At 34.7% G+C, this 26349-nt stretch overlaps 1 protein-coding gene across 4 annotated transcripts in view; it reads right to left on the bottom strand.

The window, feature by feature from the left end:
- The window catches only part of ASB3 (ankyrin repeat and SOCS box containing 3), a 127116-nt gene that overhangs the window by 21631 nt on the left and 79136 nt on the right, over positions 1-26349 (bottom strand). For 3 of the 4 annotated variants that reach the window (XM_027865069.1, XM_027865070.1, XM_027865072.1), the window contains 4 exons: positions 22218-22330; positions 19917-20052; positions 12220-12397; positions 8965-9162 (listed from right to left, as the gene is read on the bottom strand). In XM_027865069.1, the coding sequence (XP_027720870.1) occupies positions 8965-9162; positions 12220-12397; positions 19917-20052; positions 22218-22330 (625 nt within the window). The remainder of the gene's footprint in view (positions 1-8964; positions 9163-12219; positions 12398-19916; positions 20053-22217; positions 22331-26349) is intronic. The other variant, XM_027865071.1, reaches the window with a different exon arrangement.

Raw genomic sequence — 26349 nt, 5'->3', positions numbered from 1 at the left:
AAATAAGTATCATCTAAATTTTAATTTTAAAAAATCAATTTCAGCCATCTTCAACCTTTACAAAATAATAGACAGAAATGGACAGTTAGTTATTATTCTGAACATCAACAATTCACCCAAATCATGTGAAGCTGAGGCAGAGCATATATACGAAGTATCAGTCTAGGGACTCATATAAGAGTATTTCTTTTACATATAGAGAGAATGAAATTAACTCACTAAAAGAGACTAAAATAATATAAGCTGTTCAGAGAATAAGTAGGATCAAGATACTCAATAAAATTAAAACGTGGCTAACGAGGCAAGAGAAGAATCTTGGGTTTCTGTTTGTTTGCTTTTAAAAGGAACAATGAATAGATCTTGCTCTTAGAATTATATGTTGCCATGTGTGTCTACATTTTCCACTTCACAGGGAGGCCAAGATATAATTCCCAAAGAGACAGCATTGAATTTTGGGAGGAACCACATAAATCCTATTTAATAAAAAAAAATTCAATATTAAAAAAACAAGGTTTTTTTGAAAAGGAGAAACAGAAAAAGGGCAAAATGGTCATTTTGGATGGAGCACAAAATATAGGGCTTAGAATTATTTAGTCAGCTAGGTGGTGGTGTGGATAAAGCGCTGAGACTGGAGTCAGGAAGACCTGAGTTCAAAATTGGCCTCGGATACTTACTAGCTGTGTGACCCTGAGCAAGTCCTTAATCTCTGTTTGCCTCAGTTCCCCTAACTGTAAAATGGGTATAATAAAAACACCTACCTCTCAGGATTGTTGTGAAGACCAAAAGAGATAATAATTGTAAACGATTTAGTATGGTGCCTGGCACTTATTAGATTCTATATAAATGCTTATCCCCTTCCCTAGTCAAAACCCTTCCCTTTTACAGATGAGGAAACTCAAGTCTAGCAGCGTGAAGGACATCATCATCTGTGGCACAGCTAACATAGGGACCCAAGTGCTGTGATTCCCCAGAGTGAGATGTTTCCATTCCATGATCTTCAGTATTTTATGTTAAAAAGGTTGTTTTGATTGAACCCCCAGGGCCTAGTGCAGTGTCTGGCACATAGTAGGCACTCAATAAAAGCTTTGTGAAACGAACTGAATGCAATACTCAATTAACCAGTCATATACCAAAATGCTGCTGAAATGCATAATGCTGGTCATTCAATAAGCTATATTAAATGAAAAATTGCTTAAATAACTTTCAGCTGCTCCCCATACAGGACATCTGATCTCACACCACCAAATCTCCTGAAATTGCTTTTTAGTAACTTTACTGGTATGCATATTAGAAATTCTTAGAAAAGTTAAATTTTTTATTGTTTTTTTTAGTAATTTATTTATTTTTAGTTTTCAACATTCACTTCCATAAGATTTTGAGTTTTGAATTTTCTCCTCTCCTCCTCCCCCCTCCCCAAGATGGTGTACAATGTGATATAGGCTCTACTTATACATTCATATTAAGTATATTTTCCCATTAGTCATGATATAAAAAAGAATTAAAACTGATGGAAGGAACCAGGAGAATGAAGCAATAAAACAAAAAAACTAAAGAAAAGGAGACCAAATATAAGTTTAGGCTTCTATATGCATTCAGACTCCATAGTTCTTTCTTTGGGTGTAGATAGCATTTTCCATTGTGAGTCTTTTGGAGTTGTGAAAAGTTAAATATTTTTTTGTTTGTTTGTTTTTTAGTGAGACAATCAGGGTTAAGTGACTTGCCCAGGGTCATATAGTTAGCAAGTGTCAAGTGTCTGAGGTCAAATTTGAACTCAGGTCCTCCTGACACCAAGGCTGGAGCTCTATCCACTGCACCACCTAGCTGTGCCCAAAAAGTTAAATTTTTTAAAAATAATTTTAAAGAATTAATTTTTAGAAAGCAGAAAAATTAAAATTTTTACAAATAATTAAAATATTTTAAAGGTAGAAACTGTTTTTTAGTTATTTGCATGTATGTTAGAAAGTAAGAAAAATAGAAAGCAGAAAAATTAGAACTTTTTTTAAAATACCATACTTCACACATAATCATCACAGATTTTATGCCAATTTTTGCCAAAAAGTGGGGTGCAACCATTATGTGAAGCTTTTTTTAAAAAGCGTGCTGGTATTACTTAAAAATCATTTATTACTAAACTATCTTTGGTGCAAGATTAGGATGCATGGAATACTTGTAAATATATGTCAAAATTGAATACTGACAACGCGTGTGAGCTGAGAACTCTAAGCTCGCTGCTAGCAATGCAGGAGAGATAAATACATATCCATATGCCACTGGTGAATACTTTGCTGCTCTGTTTACCCTTTAAGTGGCATGAGGAACAGAATTATACTATGCAATATTATTCGATGAAAGGTTACAAACCAATTTTGGACTGAAAAACATGGTGTGACAATTATGTGGTGAAATATGGTAATTTAAGAAAATAGAAATTGCTTTTTAATTATTTACTTGTGTGTGTATGTTAGAAAGTAAAAAAAGGAGAAAACACCATGAAGGCAGGGACTACTTCATTTTTGTCTTTATATCACCAACATCTAGCATAATGCCTCAGACATAGCAGCTACTTAATAAATGTTTAATTGAACCAAAACCAAAAATCAAACATTAACAGGCAATATCTATCACACAACACTATGGTAAAATAAAACCCATCTTTTCTGGGTTTGTTTATTTTTTGTTTTCTTTTTTTGGGGGGGTAGGTGGGAGGCATATGGTCAGTACTGGTTGAAAAGATAGATGAAATAATTTGACAAGCTCTGCCCGAGTTCAATTCTGTGGCCACATTCAGCCACAGTCTTCAGCAGAAGGTTAAACAATTCTGAAAAAGTTTTAACTTCCTTCTTAACCAACTCCACTTGTAAGACTCATTTAAAAAAAAAAAAACTCCCAATTGAGTTGGCTCATCTGTTCACTTAAGAAATTGCCGTCATGTCATTGTACCTGCTAATGTCTGGCTGCAAGGACATTAATCACTGGCTACAAATCTGTACGTTGTGGGGAAGATACAATTTCTCTTTATGTTTCAAAGTATTTTTTTAAAAAAGAGGTTAAAGCCATTGCTTCAGGTGCTGCTCATTTCATAGGGATACTCAGGAGACATCTTTTAGAATATTAATCCTAGGCAAATTAAATTAATTAGATGGGTAAGTTTCATATGGGGAGGAAACTAGAGAATCAAATGAGATATCAGTAAAGTGCTTAGCATAGTGCCTGGCACATAGAAGGCACTATAGAAATGCTAGCAATTACGATTATTATTAAAAATAGAGATTCTAACTCAAGGAGGCAAATCTTACCTCATACAAATCACTAAGATTCATGCCTGGAATATTCAACAATTTAATTCAACAAGCATTGATTAAGCACTATGCTTATTGGAGATGGAATAAGCACTGGGAATACAAAGACAAAAACAAAATAACCTCTGCCCTCAAGGAGCTCACATTCTACTGGGTGGATACAACACATACAAACCTAAGTTAGGGAGGGAGGAACTAGCAACTAGGGGAACCAGGAAAGGTGTTTCAGAGGAGATAGCAATTGGGCTCAGCCTTGCAGTGAGAGAGAAGTTGCAAAAAGCAAAAATGAGAAGGTACAGCATTCCTGGAGTGAAAACCTGTGGAAAGCCATGCGTGCAAGAGATAGAATGTTATATCCAAAGAACATCACGTAGGTCAATTTGGCTGGAACACAAGTTATTCAAAAGGAACAGGACAGCTAGAATGAGGCAGGGTAGAGAGCAGGGAAGGAGGTAATCATTGTATATTAAGGAATCATTCTTGTGAGAAAATCCAGGAACTCTAGACTAGCATAGGTATAATAGAGAAGTATGGATGAAGATCAATGGAGGTAAAAATAAAGTTTGGGAAACAAATTACATGGCTAGCACAAATGCATGAGATAGTACTAATGGGGGACTCCAAATCATCCAGACACATTCTGAAGCTCTCTCTGCCAAGAGCAGAGCAGCCAATAATTTAGTTGCCTTAATAATAACTTCATCCTTCAAAAGGTGTCAAAACCAACAAAGCGAGAATATTTGGGATCTGTCACCAACAAAAGACACTATGGTGGAAATTATGGGAACTTTAGAGGGGTGCTGACCACTCCATATTCAGAGAAAACACATACATACAAATATAAATACAGATATATATATATATATGTATACATATACACATACACATACACACACACACACACAGAGAAAAAACACAAATCTGGGAAGAGTCATATAACCCAGATTTGAGAGAACACACTTCAAAAAGTTCAGAGGAATGATGGGTAGGATCTCAAGGATTTTTACAAGAGAAATCAGCTCAGGAGAGATGGAAAGCTCTCTCAAAAATGAAATTCTGAAGACACAAAGAGGATCAATTCCAGTGGGGGAATCAAAAAGGGAAGCTGCCTAAAGATATGGTAGGGATGTTTAAAAAAAAAAAAAACAACTTCACAAAAATAGCCTAGATTTTAAAACACACACATACACACACACACACACACACACACACACTCAAAAGCTACGTGACCCTGAGCAGTCACAATTTCTCAGTACTCTAGACCAACTCTCTTAAGACTACAAGTTGCAAGGAAGACAACAAGAGAGGTAGACAGATTTTCCTCATTTGGGAGTTTCTTACCAAGAGTCAGCAAACTACACTTATTTGGCCCACCCCTATTTTTGTATGGCCCATAAGCTAATTATGGTTTTACCTTTTAAAAAGCAATAAGACCTTATTTTAAAATGTAAAAACCATTTTTAGCTCAGGGGTCATAAAAAACATAGGACCATAATCTGCTGACTTCTCCCCTATATCATGAAATCACAACTCCAAGCCCTATCCCAAAATTTAGAACATAGAAGCAAGGATAAAAGAAGATGAATAATAAAAGAATGGCATGGTCCTGAACAAATAGTGTCAGGAATGCTAAAGCTTTGAATGAGTTGAGACGAACAAAGAAAGCTAAAGACAACAAAAAGGGTTTTTTAAACAATACTAAGAAAAGATGAAGGATCAAAGAAGGGATAAGACTACTGCTTGGGATGATAAAAAACCATGAGTGAATGCAGAGCTAATTGATTCTTAATTTTGGAGAATTAGTTTTTGAACTGAAAAAAAAAAAAAGAACAAAAAAGGTTAATAAATAGTTGATATCCACTATAAATAGGGTGATCATAAGAGAACACCTCATTGCCTCCGAAGAATGGACAGATGAGACTGCTGAGTCATGATGACTAGTGAGCTTCTAAAGATCACAGAAAATGAAACGAAGTACCATAGGACTGAAGTACAAGTGTCCTGATTTTCAGAGGAGGGAAAACTACAGAGTTTGCAAACTACAGAGCTTAACTTCAATTCCTAATAAAATTCTAGTTCACCATGTTAGAGTGATGGCGAGTAAATTTATAGAAAAGGAAGTAGTAATCATAACAAGGCAGCATGGCTCCATCAAGAAAAGACCATTTCAGATGAACTTTATGTCCTTTTTTGATAGGATAATTAAAGTTAGGCATGGGGGATTCTGTAGACATATTTTACCTGGATTTTAGCAAATACTGGAGAAAAGCTTTTCATGCTATTCTTGTGGAAAAGATAGAGAAATATGAGATAGAATTATGATTAGGTGGAGTCAAGACCTGGCTGTATGCTCAGAGTCTATGAGCAGTCAATAACGGTTTAATAACAACTAAAAAAGAAGTCTCCAGTATGGTGTTCCAGGGAACTGTGCTTGAACGTGTGCTATTTAACAAAGGAGCAGAGATTTAGAACTAGAAGGGACCTTAAGTCACCAAGTCTAGATCCATCACTTTACAAACATATAAAGAGGGATTAAGTGACTTGTCCAAGGTAACAGAGCTAATAAATAGCAAAGTTCGGGATCAAATCTCAGAAATGAAAATTGCCTTTCTATGCTTTAGTATATAGCAGTTCTCAAAAGTTTCTGCAGTTCCCTGGGGGTTCCCAGGACCTTTCAGAAGCTCTGCAAAGGCAAAACTATTTTTATAATAATACTATGATGTTATTTGCCTTTTTTTTTTAACTCTCATTCTCCCACAAGTATACAGGGGGGTTTTCCAAAGGCTACATGATCTGAGAATTAAAAATTGAGCTGCAAACATTAAGACTGAATGAATATCTCATCTACAGAACTGAACTTTACCTGACTAATGGAAGAATCTACAGACATAGCTGGCCATGCTGTTTTGCTCGTATTCATCAGGTATTAGAACTAACTAAAGATCTTCTTTTACATGAACGCTTAACAACAAACACACGTGGGGCTGAAATATTCAAAGTGCCAGTTTCTAAGTGAAACATTCTCAGGTAAAAGGTCCTTGATGAATTAATAAAAATTACTAATTTAATCAAATATCAACCCTCAATAAGAATCTTTTTTTTAAAAAAAATAAAACAGGAAGCTCACCAAAAGCACCTCTGCTGCCTCCTAAGGTCTGAGGATTCTCAGGGAAAGCATGTGGGTAACTGTTTGGGTTGTGAGCTGAACTGACTGCTCTTCACGAACACCATATTTACTTGGAAAAATGACTGACAAACGAGAATTATTCATTTTTGGAGATTTGGCAGGCATTTTCTTTTACAGGGATTTGGAGGGGTTTGGGGGAGAGCTCAAGCAAGTCACTGCTTTCACTCCGCCATCCGGCAGGCATTTTCTTGAAAATGAACAAAGTGAGTTGAAGGAAAACAACAGACAGCATTAAAATTTGAGCTTCTGAGAGAAAATCAGAGTTTTGGAAAACTTGTATCTGCCACTGTGAGCTTGACAGTTTCCCAATGATTAAAGACTCTTCTGTTAAGATCAATGATGATATTAATGAATCTGATTTATTGATATTATAAAATGAAATGTGCCAATACTTGGAAGATCTGCATAATTCAGTGACCCACCCACTATTTTCCAAATGACAATGCATGATGCTACAAAGTCACGCATGATAAAAGATTCAGTCAAAGGGCAAAATAGACCAATGCAGAGCACAAAAAGTTCGATGATATGGTTTCAGAGTCTACATTGCAACTAACCTTTAAGAAACTACTTGCAAGTTTTGGAGTTCTATCAAAGAAGAATATCCACAATCACCTAAAAAGGACATAAAAACACTCTTCCCTTTTTCCAACTACATATCTATGTGAGGTCAGAATTTTTTTCATATATATCAATCAAAAAACATATCACAAGAAACTGAATGTAGAAACAAATAGGAATCCAGCTTTCTTCCTCTAAACTGGACATTAAAGAAATTCGTAAAAATGTTAAAAAAAAATGCTACTCTCACTAATTTTTTGGTTTTGTTTTGGAAAGAAGTTATTCTTCATAAAAAAGTTACATATGTTAATATCTTCTTAAAAAGCAAGTTTAACTATATTACTCTCACCATTCAATAAACTCCAGTGACTCCTTATTGCCTCTGAGATCAAATATAAATCCTCTATTTGGTCTTTAAAATCTTTTATCACCTGGCCCATTCCTACTTTTCCAGTCTTATAATATGTTACAACTACTCACATACTCAGATCAAGTGACACTGGCCTCCTTGCTGTTCCTCACACATGACACCGAATCTCCCAACTCTACGCATTTTTCATTTCATATGTCTTCTATATCTGGGATTTTCTCCCTCCGCATCTCCTGGCTTCCCTGGCTTCCTTCAAATCTCAGCAAAAATCTCACCTTCTACAAGAAGCCTTTCCCAGTCCTCCTTAAACTTAGTGCCCTCCCTCTGAGATTACCCTCAATTAACCCTGTATACAGTTTGTTTTTACATAGTAATTTGCATATTGTTTTCCCCATTAGACTGTGAACTCCTTGAGGGCAGAGACCAGTTTTTTTTTCCACTTTCTTGTATTCCTGGCACTTAGCACAGTGCCAAGAATACACAAAACACTTAATAAATGTTAGTTAGGACTAACTCACATAATGAGTCTGTTATTGTTATTTTTAAGTGGATAAATAAAAATATTTTTAATTTATCATTTTTAATTTCTAATACAGGAAATACTGATAGAAAGAACCCACATAAATAAGAGCTATTTGAGTTTATCAAAGTATAAAGGGATCTTGAGAGTAAAAAGTTTGGGAATTGTTGCCTTAGTAGTCTTCTTACAATGTTGTCACTCCCTCCTCCACCCCACCCACCCAAAAAAAAAGTCATTTGGTAGCTGATCTTTCAGTAACGAGCCATCACTTGATGCCACTTTCAAAGATCAGAGGAGATATAAGTCAGAACAAGAATAACATTTCTTACATTCTTACAAGTCTTTGGTTTTAATACTATCATCATACAGTAGCCAGCTTCACAGACAAATACTTGCCAAAGGCCAATCAAAACTTTAGTTTAAATATTTAATATATAGTCAAATATTTAATGTACTTGTGTGCCTCAAGTTAAGGTAAACTATCAAAACAAATTTTGTGAAAGAGAATTTAAAAAAAAATTAACTGCAATAGTATAAGAGTATGCTATATAGAAGTTTCAATAAAAAATCCTTTTTATTGCTGAAAAAATTCTTAGCACTTACAAAGCTTTCTTCCAAATTTATGAAATTACACTGTAAAAATAACCCTTACATGAGAAAAGACCCTTAACATAGTAACTGCCTCTGAATATACTTGGTAAAAATCCTATTTAAATTTCTGTAATGTCTTAAAGAACAAGGAAATCAGACAAAAAGCACCTAAAGCTACTTTAACATAATAGAAGTGTTTTTAAAGTTTAATAGTGAAGCTATATTAAAACTATAACCAAATCTAAAGTAGGAATTGAGCATGTTATCCTACTGTTATCATCTGTATAGCCTTAAAGAGATAAATGCTTCATGGAAAGATCACTTTACAATTTAGTTATTAACAACAAAATTAAACTTTATCATGAAAGCAAGAAAATAACTTTGGAACACAACTCAGCACAGAAAAATAAGGGGGAAAAGTATCAAATATACATACTCCCTTTGGAAGACCATGCACATGGGAGAACTGCATCCAAAGACTAGACCTGGTTGGGCATCTGGACTGTAGCCATTTTTAAGTAACATTTCTAGGCAGTCTTCATGACCTTCAAACACTGCTGAGTATACAGGACTCACTTTGTCCAGACCAGTGTCACAAATTCTATCAGTAATTGGTATTAGCAAGTCCAAGATTCTGCAAATATATGAATTCATGCACATTTTAAATCACAAGTAGGGTAAATTGGTATTTTTCTAACACATGTTACCAGTAGCATCATCCTTCATCCCTCACTGTATACAGTAACTCTATTACTTAGTAGTCATGTAATATTGGAAAAATCACTTAAAATTCTTTGGTTATCTCAATTTCCTTACTTGTAAAATTACCAAATAATCTCTTAGATTCCCTTCCTGCTCTAATGACCTAAGGTTCCATTTTATGATGAAAGATATCCATTTACTCAAAAAGTATATACATCTATTTTACACAAAGGTTTATATGTATATCTTAAACCAAATCTAATTAATTATAATTTACTTTTAAGGGCAGTATTTTAAGTCTTTTTCACTAGCATCTCCTGCTCAAAAATTAAAAACACATTTTGAGTCAAATCTTTGATCTAAAGTTCTAGGAAATAACTTAAAATATCACAACAATAGCTAAGTATTAACATGCTATTAAGCTTAAAACTCCTTTTTACTCTTACAAGTACCAAACAAAGTTGTATTTCTGAATTAGTAAATGCTTTTAAATTAGTGATAATTAGTAAGGGGCAGTTTTTATTTTCATCATAGAAAAATAATTATTGATGAAATGAAATCAATTTATTCTCAGTTCAAAATTTCTGCCCATTTTTATTATTCAAATTCTTCCATCCTATGCAAGGGATATAGTCTTTAAGTTCTGTTAAAGTTTAGAAACAAGTCAATGCCTGAGACAATTATTAATGAAAAACCCTACACTTTATGGAAATCTAAAATTTTCACTAAACAACGAGAAGCAAAAAAACAGCTGAGATACAATAAAAGTAAGATACCCCCTCTGAGAGGCAAAACACAAATATGATTTTCTCTTTGTTTCTTCCATGTAAAAGGAGGATGGCAGGAAATACTTAGCAGAACCTGAAATTCAGTGGGAAAACTAATTCAAAAACAGGATGTGAAAGATAAAATCTCACAGAAAAATTATTTCTTAAGCCCAGAATTCATCACAAGAGTTGAGGACAAAAGCCAGGAGAGTTCTGATACTAGTCTAAGATTCAAACTTAATTAGAAAAACAAATGTTAGAATAAACTAACAAGTAAAAATGAATAATTGAAAAATATACAGGGAACTCAATCAAATTTATACAAATAAGAGCCTTTCCCCACTTGATAAATGATCAAAGGATATAAACAAGCAGTTTTCAGAGGAAGAAATCCAAGCTATCAATAGTCATAAGAAAGAAGGTTCTAAATCACTAATAATTAGAGAAATACAAATTAAAACAATTCTGACATACTCCCTCTAATGTATGATTTGGCTAAGTTGAGATAAAAACAGAAATGATAGAGGCTGGGGAGCTAGGAGAAAACAGGTATTTTAATGTACTGGTAGAGTTACTGGTAGAGCTATGAACTGACCCAACCAATCAATCTGGAAAGCAATTTGGAACTATACCCAAAGGGTTATTAAAAGATTATTAAGGGGCAGCTAGGTGGTGCAGTGGATAGAGCACTGGCCCTGAAGTCAGAAGGACCTGAGTTCAAATCTGGCCTCAGACCAAACACTTGAAGCTTACTAGATGTGTGACCCTAGGCAAGTCACTTAACCCCAATTGCCTTTAAAAAAAAAAAAAAAGGTTATTAAAAGCCTTTGACCCAGCAATACTGCTGCTAGGTTTATACCTTAAAGAGTGATCTATACTATACAGGGCTAGGTCTCTATCCTAAAAAGGAAAAGGACCCATTTGTACAAAAATAGTTATAGCAGCTCTTTTTGTGGTGGCAAAGAATTCAAAGCTGAGGAGATACCCATAAATTAGGGAATGGCTTAACATATGAATATGATAGAATGTTATTGTGCTAAGAGAATTGATGAAAGGAATGGTCTCAGAAAAACCTAGGAAGACTTGTATGAACTAATGTGATGTGAAGTGAGCAGAACTTGCAGAACAATTTATACAATGTCAACCATATTGTAAAGACAATCAACTTTGAAAGACTTAGTAATTCTGATTAACACAATGACCAACCACAATTGCAAAGGACTCATGATGAAATATGCTATCTATCTCTAGATGGAAAGCTGATGGGACTCAGAATGAAGACTGAAATACATTTTCTTCTCTTTTTGGACATGGTTAATGTAGAAATCTGTTTTGCATGACTATACACACCTGTAATAGGTTTTGTTTTTCTTGCCTTCTCAAAAGGTAAGGGAAGAAAAGAAAGAATTTGGAACTTAAAATTAAAATAAATTAAATATTTTTAAAAGAATGAGAAATATATCAAATTCAGACTCAGGTTCCTATAAATATAACAGATTATTTTTAAAGTGTGCTCTTGAGTCATATTTAAATACAGTATTAGCTTAATGCTATTTAACTTTTCTAATTTTTTTTGTTTTAGAAAAGCATATTAATCTCTTTTTCCCAGTCAAACCTGCCTTCCTGCTTGCAATGGCTATTATACAATACTGCTGGTGCCAATATAACCAAATTTTAAGCAGAGAGAGGGAATATGTGGGAATCCCCAAGAGATGAATCTGCAAAACTATGAAGTGAAAGCTTTAGTATAACTGGATTTATATTATTACTAACATTAATCATAAAAGACTTTCAATCTTGCAATGATAAATCAAAGGGTCTTTGAAATATGTAATTCAAAATTATTCAGTGCTGGAATTTTTGCGATTTTGCAGAAAACCAAAGTCTTTAATTTGTTTCAAGCTAACTACTACTGCCCCATTACTTCACAAACTTTTACACATGCTAATACACAATCATACTCTTAGAAGATTTCCTACTTTGACTATGATCAGAGGGTGCAACATCCTACCAAAACCTTTTCCAACTATAACACTAGGCAACTAGTGTTATATTGCTAATAAGCTGATCATCCATGGTAAATTATGTCATGTTAAAATATAACAAATCATGACCTTACAGTCAAACATCTGTTTTCTGTCTCTCTTTTACTACTGGAAAAAATGTTCACTCTTTATTAATGTTTAATGATGAGACTTTCACTAGTCTTTTTGAGTACCTACCTTATATGACCCATTTGTGCAGCTGCATGAATAGGTAACTGCCATTTGTCCTCATTACAATAAAGATTGGGATCTGCCCCTTTAGAAAGTAAAAGCTCCACACAGTTTATATGGCCCTCTTGTGCAGCAATGAATAATGGAGTAGCTTTGTCCATAGCCTGACAATTGACATTAGCACCTGATATAAAAAAATACACTTAATAGGCAATCATTATACAAACAACAACAAAAAATTACAACCAACATAAATTAAATTAATATTTATGCAGTAGGCACTAAAAAGTTTCATCAAGTGGCACAGCTGTTTTTGCCCATGGGTATTATTGTATAATCATATTCATTTTTCTGACTGATTGATAATCATTTAAATTGCCTGTGCAATTTACACATACACATATGTGTTTATATATACACATGTATTTACACACACACACACACATACACATACACACACACACCCGGTATATTCGAAAGGCAGGACTTGAACCTAGGTCTTCCTGTTTCTAAGACTAGCCTTCTCTCTATGCCAGGCTACCTTACACATGATAAGAAAAGAAACCAGTCAGTAAACATAAACAAAAAGGCCACTATGAAGATCATTCATTGCAGCTTTACCAACATTAACTACAGAAAATGAAGAGGTAGAAAAATTCTAAAAATAACCCAACAAGCTCCTTCAAAACAAGTCAACATATAATGAAGGTGGATAAAGGGTTAAATGACAAAATATATATTGGAAAACATAAAACAGATTTGAGAAGTGAAAAAATATAAATGCAACAGATCAAACATACTCACTCCTTCATGACAAAGAGGCACGAGACTACTAGGACACACAGACTGGTAGCTTAGCTGTTTTTCTTTATCACAAGGAAAGGTTCAATTAGGGGCAGGAGCCAGGGAGAGAAGGATAAAATAAGGTTCACTTTAGAACCAAGGCTCTGATTGGTGAGCTTTCACTTTGTCTGCTTGCATACCCAGTGCTTACCATGGTGCCTGGTACATAATGAATTCTTAATAAATGTTTTTTTGTTTTACTTCACAAAAAGGTAGTAATTTTAACTGTATAAAAATTTAAAGGCTGACAATGAGAACTGAGGAAGAAGATTTAATGAAGCCAAGGGCAACAATGCTTTAGAACTTTAAAACTTTATAAAACTCTGGAAAAGGCTGACAGAAGATTATGAGAAATAATCCAAAGAAAGCTTGGTAGGAGTCCCAATTAAGTCATATAATTCCAATGTATTTATAGATGACACTGGCAAGAACACAACAAATTAACATAAAATGGCACAATCTATCAATATTTCTTCAACTATTTATTATTATCATCAATACCAGATCAATCAATAACCATTCATGAAGCACCACTAAGTGCAAGGTTCTGTTCTTATCACTGAGGATATAAAGACAAAAATGTGATAATCCCTGGTTTCAACAAATTTCTATTCTATTGGGGAAAACAATATGTACATGAATAAATACATACAGATTACATACAAAATAATTTTGGGAGGGAGGGCACTGGGAGCTGGGACCATCAGGAAAGTCTTCATGTAGAAGCTGAAATACCAGCTGAATATTAAAAGGGGCAGAAGAATGGAAGAAATACATTCTGGGCAAGAGAGATAAACAGTACAAAGGCACAGAGATGAAGATTCAGGATCATGGATAAAGAACAGCAGTAAGGCCACTGTGGTTTGACTATATTTGAATGAAAGGAGATGTTCTTGTCTGGACTATCTATCTGAAAAAAGGGGTATAATTTTGTCTTCTATTTTGTATTTCTATTTTGTCCTCTATATCCAGTGCCTGGCACACAGTAGGTGCTTAATAAATATTTGCTGATTGATTGATGAAATTTATGATTGGGCTGGAATTGAGGCCAGGTTGTGAAGGGCTTTAAATGCCAAATAGTTTCTATTTCATCCCAGTGGCAACAGGAAGCCAGTGGAGTTTTTGATTGAAGATGACGTAGTCAGACTTGTGATTTAGTAAAAATCTCTTGGGCAGATAAATGGAGGAGGGATGGGATGGAGGATAGGGGGAAAAGATATTTTGAGAAAAGGAGACTAACAAATACATTTGAAGACTAACACTTCAGTCCCTAATGAGATATTTGAAGTAGAAATGGCACTTAAGAAGATGAAACTGGAAAGAGCAGCTGAAACAAGTCAAGTAACGAGGAAATCTATGCTGGAGGCAACAAAATCTTGAAAGCACTTAGGCATTACTATAAAAGATTACTCAGGGAAAAGAAGATACTAAAAGAACAGAAAAGTCACCAAAAAAAGCAAGAGAAAATCTCAATAACTCCCAACCAGTATCATTTGTTGTTATTCAGTCATTCAGTCAAGTCCAACTCTTCATGACCCCATTTGGGGTTTTCTTGGCAAGGATACTGGAGTGGTTTGCCATTTCCTTCTCCAGTAGATTAAAGCAAACAGAAGTTAAATGATTTGCCCAGGGTCACAGGTGAGTGTCTGAGATTGAATTAGAACTCAGAGCTTCCTGACACCAGGCCCAGCATTCTACTTACTGTGCCATCTGGCTGTAATCCTTATTAAAATGATCTACCTTTGAATTTAGAGTATCCTAAATGAAAATACGAAAAATGAACAAGAAGAGCTTCACAAATGATTCCCTACAAGGAGCTAAATTTTTGTTGTCATACTAAAAGGTGCAGAGAACAGAGAATGTTTATTTTATGTTTATAGCTGTTAACTGATTGTTCATTACCTGAGCAAATGAATAAAAAGGTATTTGACTCAACAGAGTAACAGAAATCTCTCTTGCATATGATAAAAGCATGTGAGATTATCTGATAAGTACAACACAGATAATTCTGTAAAAAGACACCTGATTATCAATGTTAAGCAAAAATATTATTTGTACTAAAAAAATAGAGATATATGTTTGCCAGAGATGTTCAATACCATCAAAGAGGATGTACTGTGCAAGGTCTAAGGAAAAGAGGAATTCCCTGGGGATAATGAGGTACTCTAGACATTCTTATTAGCAGAAGAAACTGTGCTGACTTCATCATATCCTTGAGTAGCATGGGGTCACCCTCAGGATATTGACATATCCCAAACCAGGAAAAACTAAATGGATGAAAAATGCTTATTGTCCAGACTATGACATGTATTTAGAGGCTAACCCACAAAGTTAGTACCTTTATACTTGTGGGACATATAATGAAGGAGGACAATGGATTAGTTCAAGAATTCAATGGGAACGAAAAAGGCTAGATAGCATCCGGGAAACTTTGTAGTGTTTTAATTATCACAAGTTGCTTCCTATACAAAGGCCCATCTTTTTAATATAAAAGTTCTCCCAGCAATGCAATATACCTGTGAATCTCAAAACACCAAAATTTCTTTGATTTCAAAATTTCAAGGGATTGAGGAGTAAAGAAGACATGCCTGACAGATATGAGGCTTAAGTATATTTACAAGAAATAGAATAAGGAATATCATTGAGAAAATGAGGTGAGCAAGACATGTGATGAATCCAAGGTTTAGCAAATAGATAGCCCAAATATTGCCCTGATAATCACAAAATGTTTAAAGATATTGAAAGAAGTCCTCTCACAGACTAAATAGTTGCTCTGTGCAAACTCTATAGGAGAATAAGGACAAGAATTACACAGGATTAGCAGGCACAGGTGAGCTGAAGTCTGCACTGTGGGAAAAAGTAGCCACATAGATGAGATCACGGATCTACTAATTACTAATAATAGTCACTAATGATATTTATTTATGTTTTCTTTATTGGTACAGTTAATTGAGCACTAGATGAGAGTCCAGAAGGCCTAGTTCAAAACCATTCTCAGACACTTAGCCATGTAATTTCAGGCAAGTTGCCTAAACTCTGCTTCAGTTTCCTCATCTGTTAAATGGGGATAGTAATAGCATGTACCTATCAAAATTGTAAGAATAAAATGAGATGATATTTGTAAGGTATTTTGAAAACCTTAAAGTGCAATATAAAATGCTAGCTTATCTTTGACAGTTTAGGTATCAAAACCATATCTGCCTTGCAGAAAGAGTTAGGTAGAATACCATATATTTTTGAAAACTGTCTATATAATGTAGAGATTATTTGCTCTTTAAATGTTTAATGCAATTCATTTGTAATTCCATATAATCCTGCTGCCTTTTTTCCACTCAATAATAACCTATTTAGTTTCTCTTTCTAAAATTATTTTACTTAAGTTACCTATTTTTCTGCTTTCTCAATTTGGACATTGTACATGTTTACAAAAATTAATTACCAGCCTCTTAACTCTATAAAAAAAAATAGAGGTTAGCCTAATATGATCTGTTCTTGATGTTGCTTCTTTTTCTAGATGCCCACTAGCCATCCTTTTATTAAGGTCAAGAACTTTGCCAAAAATCAAAGTCAAAACTTCTAATTTTTTATTTAGCTTTTTATTTGATATATCATTTAGTTGAAGATGTAACAGCATAGCATAATATGCTCTGCAAACCTTAATTCGCTATATGTTTGGTGGGGAAGTGGACAGAACAGTAGGTCTTGAGTTAGGAAGAACTGAATTCAAAGGTAGACTCAGTCTTAGAACCCATATGATCCTGGACAAGTGACTTTACCTCTGTTAGTCTTAGTTTTCTGTACAATAGGGATAATGACAGCACCTACCTCTCAAGGTTGTTGTGAGGATAAAACAAGAAAATATTTGTAAAGTGTTACATAAATGCTATTCTTATTATCAATGTAATAAACATTCATTAAGTATCTATTATTTGCAAGATACTGGCTAAGCAGTGGAGAAACAAAGACAGAAAAGGATATAGTCTCTGCCCTGAAAAAACTTATCATTTACTAGTAGAGTACAAAAGCACATAGTTAAATTAAAAGGTAATTTCATGAGAAAATAACATTAATAACTGAAGAGGTACCAGAGAAGGCTCCACAAAAAAGGTGACAAGATGTTTGAAAGGTACTGAAATCCCCTACTCTTAATTTGCTAAGGTTTTTTTTTTTGCAAATAAGTATACTTTTTCTTTATGATTTTATGTTGCCATGTCATGTGATATGTAATCATTTAGTAATAAAACAATAATAATAACTGACCCTTTAATTACATCATAGTACTTTGAGCTTTGCAAAATTCTTCATATATCATTCTTGTGATTCTTACAACAAAACTGAGAGACAGGTACTGCAGATATTACTATCCCTATTTTACAAATGAGGAAAGTGATGGTCAAAAAAGTCCTGACTTGCTCATTATAGTTTCCTGTCAGTGGTACCTTTAAAGATAGTATAAATTTCCTTAGTTAGCTCTCTGTTTTGTCAGTTATGATCACTGTAAGTGGTTTTTTGGAATTGGCTGATCTACAAATACTTTTAAGCACTAGGTGCATTTCCTGTAAGCAACAAATTGTTTGGTTATTGTTTTTAATCTACTAAATAAGCCTTTTTTCTTTTAGGATGGCAATTCAATCAACTTTGTTAATTGGTTATAATTATTAAACCTCATTTTTATTTATGTATCTCTGCCTATGTCGTATCCCATTAAGAGACTATAAGCTCCCTGAGGTGAAAGACCCTAATTTATATCTTATGCCCCTTAAAAGCTACTCATTTTGTTTTGTTTACAGTAGGCACTTAATAAATGTTCATCAGATTGGGCTGGTTGGATTGTATTTGTCTTCTGCTGTTATACTCTGATTTATTAAAAGCACATACAAGACCCTCTAAACATAATCCCTATATTTTAGACTATTAACTATACATTTTATGGAAATTTAATCCTTTGCCCACTTTCTTCTTTTTCTCTGTTGGGAAGGACCTATAATTACATTAGTGTACAAGAGTTTCAGTGAAGAAACTCCCCCTATCAATGCACATAAGCAACAATTGTCCAGAATGTTGAAATGTTAAATCTGCATCATCCCTTCTCTCCCCACTTGCCCACCATATCTTTATTATCCTTACCAAGACAGTGTTTTCACTCTGGTGTTGCTAGTCTCTTTCTCTCTCCACTCTCATTATATTTCCCCATTACAGTTCCTGCCTCCCCCCCCCAACTTCCTCCCCCCTTCCCCCCAACCCCGCCAACTTTTTCTTTCTGCAATGCTCACAACCAATTCACTCATTTTTTTGTTCCTTCTTCCCCTACAAGACTAACTATATCATTAATACAACCACAGGATTGAGTGTTCCACAGCCCCTTAAAATCATCTAATCCAAATTTCTCTTTTTGTTGGTACCGTCCTCATCTCTTCCAGCTGAAGGAATTGAAATCCAGTTTATACTACCATCAAAAAGCAATTCTCCAATCTGGCTTAGTAGTGCCTTAGTAGATGAGTCCTGGGAAACTGCCTAAGCTTAACTGACTTGCTCAAGAACACAAGTAAATATCAGAGGAGGTTTTAAATCTAAACCAAAATCTATCACTGACTAAGTAGTATTAGTACTTAAGACTTGCTGGGTTTTTTTTTAACCAGGGCTGTCCCTGGATTATTTTCAGCTTTATTGAGCAGAAATAATTAACCTCCTATCTAAATTAACAGTCTATACACTACTTATGTTGCATAAATGAGCCTGTCCTGTTGTATATGCCTTTTCTTCTCTGATAAGTGTACCTGAAGTGATCCTAAACACTGTGCCTGTGCTCCTAAGTACCACTATTCATCTGGTGGCAGCCCAGGAGCTACTCAAGTACGGGGTTAGTATAGAAGAAATACAGAAGAAAATGCCTTTAAATAACATGTCCTGTAACATCAACTCTTTTTACAGTGATGAAAATGTCATAGAAAGTAAGAAAGCCATTTTCTTATACTTGCTTATGAGATGCTAAAAACCAAGATACAAACATTAAGCCAGCAGGAAAAACTGAAGGTAAGTGGAAGTCTGAGCAACAAATTATGAATTTCAATGTGAGATAGAACACAAGAACCTCATGACCAAGGAACAAGAAAATATAATAATGATAATAAGGGCAATAAAATTAGATAGAGTAAATGGAGCTTCAGAATCTCATACGGGAAATGAAAAATGCCAAAAAGACATCCTGAATTCTGGAAGTGTCAGGAATAAGGTAGAAGGCAGAATAATGTTGTTGTCATTTGTTTGTCTCAATGACAAGATCCCAGGCAGTGAGTGGAAAAGGAAAAGTCCCACAGCAAAAAAGCACCATTCATATTAAAGTTGTGGTTCTGCTTTTTTAAAATAAAAACAGACTACAGGACAAAAGTAGCATAAAACAGAAGAAAGCTATTGGTTTCAATTGATGACAGTCACAGAGAAACCTACAGCAAGATTATTTTAGATAATTACACAATCCAGTCAAAATAGACAAACCAAACCACAAAACACAAAATTGTTTCTAAAAATTAAACAAAATGTAAAAATAGTCATCCAGTAGAAGGCCGGGAACACTCATGTTATGGAGAGCCCACCACTCAACAGACCAATAATCTTGCTTTAGAAAGAGTTCATTATGCCAGACTCTGATAAATTAGAAGCTTGACATTGCAGAATGTTAGCAAAAAATTCTTAATAAATGGGCCCATAAATCAAATAATCATTACTCTTATGTATCATATGTGCAGTCAAAAAACTGTATGATCTAGTTTAGATTTATTTGGTCATATCATTCTAGGAAGAAGAACTAACGTTAAATTATTTGTGTTTAACCATGCAGAGGCTGAATAGCAGAATCTTACCAGATGAAATAAGTACATTCAAACTTTCCAGCTTTCCATATTGGGCTGCAACAAATAAAGGTGTGATCCCAAAGTCGTCCTGGCATTCCTTGTTTGCTCCTTTTTTGAGAAGCAATTTTATTAACTCAGTGTATTCCTGAAGCATAGATTCACAATTAAAATGAGAAAAATAGGGAAGAAAAATATGCTGTCTAATTAAACATTCTAACAGAAACTTAGAAAGATGTAGACTATAAAATGTGAGAATGAATGGAATTTATAGGGTTAATTCATCAAATGGGTTAATTTTATTCTTTACCTTAAGTTAGTACAGCAAATAAACATAAATAGAAACAATATTAGTATCTTAGAAATGAAGCAAAGAAAGGCAAAAATCTCTTGCTGCCTCAGAATATATACTTTCTATCCACTGCTAAACAGTTTCTCAAACAAAAATAATTGCCTGCAAATTGACTTGCATTTCAATTTTTTTTTTTTTGGTTGGGGTAATTGGGGTTAAGTGACTTGCCCAGAGTCACACAGCTAGTGAGTGTTATGTATCTGAGGCCAGATTTGAACTCAGGTCTTCCTGCCTCCAGGGCTGGTGCTCTATCCACTGCACCACCTAGTTACACCCCCTCCCCCTGATTTTTTTTTTTTTTTTTGCTTTTTGGTGAGGCAATCAGGGTAAAGTGACTTGCTCAGGGTTACACAGCTAGGAAGTGTCAAGTGCCTGAGGCCAAATTTGAACTCAGGTCCTCCTGACTCCAAGGCTCTACCCACTGCGCCACCTAGCTGCCCCTCATTCCAAATATTTTGTATGATGACATCTTAAAGATGCTATCCAACCTGATTTATGGAGAATGGAGGAATTTATGACCAAACAAGACATAGAGAACATTATGAAATGTGAAATGGATAATTTTGATTACATTAAATTGAAAAGTTTTTGCACAAACCAAGCCAATGCAACCAAGATTAGAAGGGAAGCAGAAAATGGGAAAGAATTTTTACAACCAGTGTCTCTGATAAATGCCTCATTTCTAAAATACAGAGAGAACTGAGTCAAATTTATAAGAATACAAGTCATTTCCCAATTGATAAATGGTCAAAGGATATGAATAGGCAGTTTTCAGATGAAAAAATCAGTTAATCTATAATTATATGAAAAAATTCTCTAAATCACTATTGATCAGAGAAATGCAAATCAAAACAACTCTGAGGTACTACATCACATCTATCAGATTGGGTGACACAACAAAACAGGAAAATTATACAAGTTGTAGAAGATGTGGGAAAACTGGAACACTAATGCATTGTTGGTGGAGCTGTGAACTGATCCAACCATTCTGGAGACCAATTTGGAGCTATGCCAAAAGGGCTATAAAAATGTGCACACTCTTTGACCCAGCAATACCACTTCTAGGGCTGTATACCAAAAGAGATCATAAAAATGGGGAAAGGACCCATACGCAGAAAAATATTTACAGCAGCTCTTTTTGTGGTGGCAAATAATTGGAAAGTGAGGGGATGCACATCAACTGGTGAATGACTGAACAAGTTGTGGTATATGAATGTGATGAAATACTATTATGCTGTAAGAAATGATGAGCAGGCAGACTTCAGAAAAACCTGGAAAGACTTTTATGAACTGATGCTGAGTGAAATGAGCAGAACCTGGAGAACATTGTACATAGTAATAGTCACATTGTGCAATGACTAACTTTGATAGACTTAGCTCTCCCCAGCAATGCAAGGATCTAAGACAATTCCAAAAGACTCATGATGGAAAATGCCATCCACATCCAAAGAAAGAACTATGGAGTCTGAATGCAGATCGAAGCATATTATTTGCTCTCTTTTTTTTGTTTTGTTTTTTTTTCTCATGGTTCCTTCCATTCATTCTAATTCTTCTTTACAACATGACTGATACAAAAATATGTTTAATAAGAATGCATATATAGAGCCCATATCAAATCGTACATTGTCTTGGAAAGGGGGGGAGGGGAAAGGAAGGAGGTAGAGAAAATTTAAAACTCAAAAGTTTACGGAAGTGAATGCTGAAAACTAAAAATAAATAAATTAATTTTTAAAAATATGCTATCCATACTTTAAATGCTGAAATAATCCTTACAAACCAAAATTTCACATTATCAGTTGGTTTATTCAGAATAATCATTAGCATTTAGACTGCCTTTTCTGTACCAACCTAACCATCATAAATCAGAGGTAAATGAAAAGCAAAAACTGGGCAGAATTTTCATCTTAAAAGGATAAAACACACACTATATATAGAAATGAAATAATAACTTCAGAGGTTACCTGAAAAGCTGCCTGGTGCAGGGCATTCCACCCACACATAGAATGAGATCCATTAACATCTGCTCCATGCCGAAGCAACAGCTTTACCACATCTACATGTCCATTTTCAACAGCTGCAAGAGAACAAAGACATTACTATTACTAAAAAAAAAAAAAAAGTTTAAAAGACAAGTTTTTTGCTAGTTTTTCACTACAATACTGTGTGTGCACCTACCAAATTCAAATACATTATCATGTGACTAAATTATATTGATTAGTTTGGTGGTCTAAACTCAAATTCATCTAGCATATACTTTTAATCTCTATGCACATTCAAATTAAATCAACATTTATTGAACATTTACTATGTTTAAGGCACCATGCTAGGCACTGAGACATACAAAGAACAAAATGAAAAGTGGTTTCTGCCCACAATAGCTGATACAACATGTAAAACATAAACACAAGATAAAGTGAAGAGAGGGTTAGTACCAATGATATAAGAGGATCAAAGAAGATAAGTATTTTGGAAAGTTTTTGCTGTTCAGTCATTTTCAGCTGTGTCTGACTCTTCATGGCCTCATTTGGCAAAAATACCATTTCATTATCCAGCTCATTTTACAGATGAGGAAACCGAGGCAAACTGGGCTAAGTGACTTGCCCAGGGTCACATGGCTAAGTAAGTTTCTGAGGCCATATGAAAGCATTTTGGATAGCATAAATGCTTGATTTAAAAGTAGTCTTATAATTTTAACTCATGACCTAAAGACCTTTCACTTTCAACTCTGGGCTTACACAGATCCAGACATATCTTAGAGATGTCCCACAAATTATTCTCTTTGCCTTGGGTCCACACTTAAAGTTCCTCCTGGGAACATCAAGAAATGGCTCAGGTATAGGTCTAGTACTAATGAAGGTTGAAGTCAATGTTTGCTCATCTGCATTGTTGTTCTGTACCTTGATGTTCCTCAACTCCAGTTCCTGCTTGGTTCAAGAACTCAGAGTTGTCTGGGAACTCCACTTCTCTCTAGATGGATCTGGTTTTGAAGTCTTCCAATGAGTAGCTTCTCATCCAAGAATTTCTTCATGGTCTCTCCAAGCTGCTGCCATATCCAGGGCAGAGTTAGGTAAGAAGGTTGTGCCAATAAGCTGACTTCTCTTTCTTCCTCCTATCCAGGGACCCAAGCAAGCTCTTTGTGTGGAGCCCCTCTCCTATGTGCATCTTTCAGTTACGATTTTCAATACTGTGTTTTAAAAATCAAGGAGAAAATGGAGACTAGGGCATCTGTAAGTTCGTTTCTTTCCTAATTCTCTTTGTCTCATTTTCTGTTCATTTCCAATAACTGGGTTTAGTTAATGGTTTAAATCTTGTTGATTTGATGTTTTTATATTAATAATTACATTTTATTTTTAAAATTTTTTTTATAACTCAATCATGTGCTTATTTTGACCTTATCTTTTTTTTTAAGGCAATTGGTGTTAAGTGACTTGTCCAGGGTCACACAACTAGTAAGAATAATTACATTTTAGCACAATAGTCACTAATTAATGAAGAAAAAGCTAATGATGACATATCATGAAGACTAAAGTTCTGATAATATAACCATTTTATCAAAGGCAGAATGTTTACAAAATAAAGAGGATAAATAATGCTACAAAAGCTACTTTAAAATTAATCACATTTATAAGAAACATATTCATTACACAACAGCAACTCAAGCACAAATGAAAAATACAGTAAAACTTCTCCAATTTGAATTAAAGTAGATAAGCCTTAGCTGAGTTACAGGATGTTTACAAAGTAGTTCTGATCACCACCAAATATGCAATAACTTGAAATAACGATGACAAAAATACACTGAAACCACTCACCCTGAAAGACAGCACATCCTTTCTCCATTACTGGCTATTCATTTTCCCATACTACCAGAATCAATAGACCTAGAGCAGGAATTCACTCACATTTTGCTTTCCATTGCCACTTCAATACTGCTACCATCACTCAACAGCCTCACTTCCTTTAAAGATTATAACTTTGAATTACATCTTTTCCATATGCTGAATGCTGCCACTGTAGGATGCTGCTCTCAGCTGTCAAAATCACTTTTTTTCTAAAATACTGATCTGTCCATGTTATCCTGCTATGTAATAAACTCCAGTAGCTTCCCATTACCACCAGAAGCAAATATCCTCTATTTGATATTTAAAGTTCATTAACCTGGCCCCTTCCTACATTTCTAGTCTTCTTTCACTGCAATCCAAAAACACTGGTCTACATGCTGTTCCTCAAACATCATACTCCATCTCCCATGAAATGCTGTCTTCTTGCCATTGCCTCTTAACTTCTTTGGCTTCTGTCAAGATTCAGCTCCAATACCACCTTCTGCAGGATATCATTCTCAGTCCCCCTAGCTGCTACTTTGTTTTCCTCTGAGATTACTTTCCAAATATCTATATCTATCTAGGTGGATAGAGAAATACATACATACAGACACACACATAGACAGATACATATAGATATCTATGTACATAAATAGATATCTATATACATATATATATAGATAACCATGTATATACACATACATTTTGTAAGTACTTAACTATTTATGTGTTATCTCCATCCTTTTGTCAGTTCCCCAATGGAATGAACAGTTTTTGCCTTTTTTGTACCCCCAGCGCTCAGTACAGTAGCTGGTACATATTGTTCGATAAATGTTTTGTTGACACAGTCTCCTATCATCTTCAATTATTTCAGCAATTGGTCTATCGTCTTTCTCTCCACCTCAACTTTTGCCATTGTTTTGAGTGACTTCTATATTCACAACAATGACCCTAATTTCTGCAGTTTCATTTTATCAATCTACTTAACTCCCATGACATCTGTCTCCACTCTACTTCAGGTAGAACTCAGATTCCCATAAGTACTTTAATCTTTATGATCACTTAAAACTGCTCTACCTCCAAGATCTAGAACTCTGAAATCTCCCTCTTTGATCACAAACTCTTATCTTCTTTTTTTAATAGTATTTTATTTATCCCCAATTACATGTCAAGAAAATTTTAGCATCAAATTCCAAATTTTTTCTCACTCCCTCCCCTTTTCTGAAAATTGTAGTCAGTTTGATATAATTTATACATGTGCTATCATGTAAAAATATTTCCATATTAGTCACAGTTGTGAAAGATGAAACAGATCAAAAGAAAAAAAAACATGAGAAAGAATGAAGTGAAAAAAATACGCTTTGATCTGCAGTACATCAGTACTTTATCTGAATATGGATAGCATTTTCCTTCTTTGTGAGTCCTTTGTACTTGTCTTGGATCACTGTGTTGCTGAGAAGATCTGAGTTATTTATAGTTGATCATCGCACTATAGGACTGTTGCCAGGTACTGTCTCCTGGTTCTGCTCACTTCACTCAGTATTAGTTCATACAAGTCTTCCCAGATTTTTCTGAAATCTGCCTGTTCATCATTTCTTATTGCACAGTAGTATTCCATTACATTCAGCTTGTTCAGCCATCCCCAACTGATGGGCATCCCCTCAGTTTCCAATAGTTTGCCACCACAAAAAGGGCTGCTATAAATATTTTTGCACGTGTGGGTCCTTTTCCCTTTTTTATGATCTCTTTGGACTACAGAACTATATTGGTATTGCTGAATCAAAGGGTATGCAGTTTGATTGCCCTTTGGGTATAATTCCAAATTGTTCTCCAGAATGGTTGGATCAGTTCACAACTCTACCAACAATGCACTGGTGTTCCAATTTTCCCACATCTTCTCCAACATTTATCATTTTCCTTTTCTGTCATATTAGCCAATCTGATAGGTATAAGATGGTCACAAACTCTTATCTTCTACTTCTTCTACTTCCGCATTCCTTCTTTATCTGCTCTTCACCCTTATCATAACCTTTAGTCTCTCATTTTTTTCCAGACTATCAAAACCTAATTCTGACTTTATTTTCCCTCTATTCAGTCATGACCTTATGGCTTAGCCATCTTATGGCATTAGGCATAATGCCTTCTACTTCACCCTTGAATCCTTTATACTCTTGACTTTCTACCATTCTAATTCAGGCAACTCTAAACCTTGAATAACTCCTAATATCCACCTCTTCCTCTCCTGCTACAGAAAGGCCAACATTGCTGAAGG

The sequence above is a fragment of the Vombatus ursinus genome, unplaced genomic scaffold (genome assembly GCF_900497805.2).
Source record: "Vombatus ursinus unplaced genomic scaffold, bare-nosed wombat genome assembly UNPS02014778.1, whole genome shotgun sequence".
Lineage (NCBI taxonomy): Eukaryota > Metazoa > Chordata > Mammalia > Diprotodontia > Vombatidae > Vombatus > Vombatus ursinus.
The sequence above is the reverse complement of the archived record's forward strand: the minus strand, read 5'-3'. Positions and strand labels throughout refer to the sequence as shown.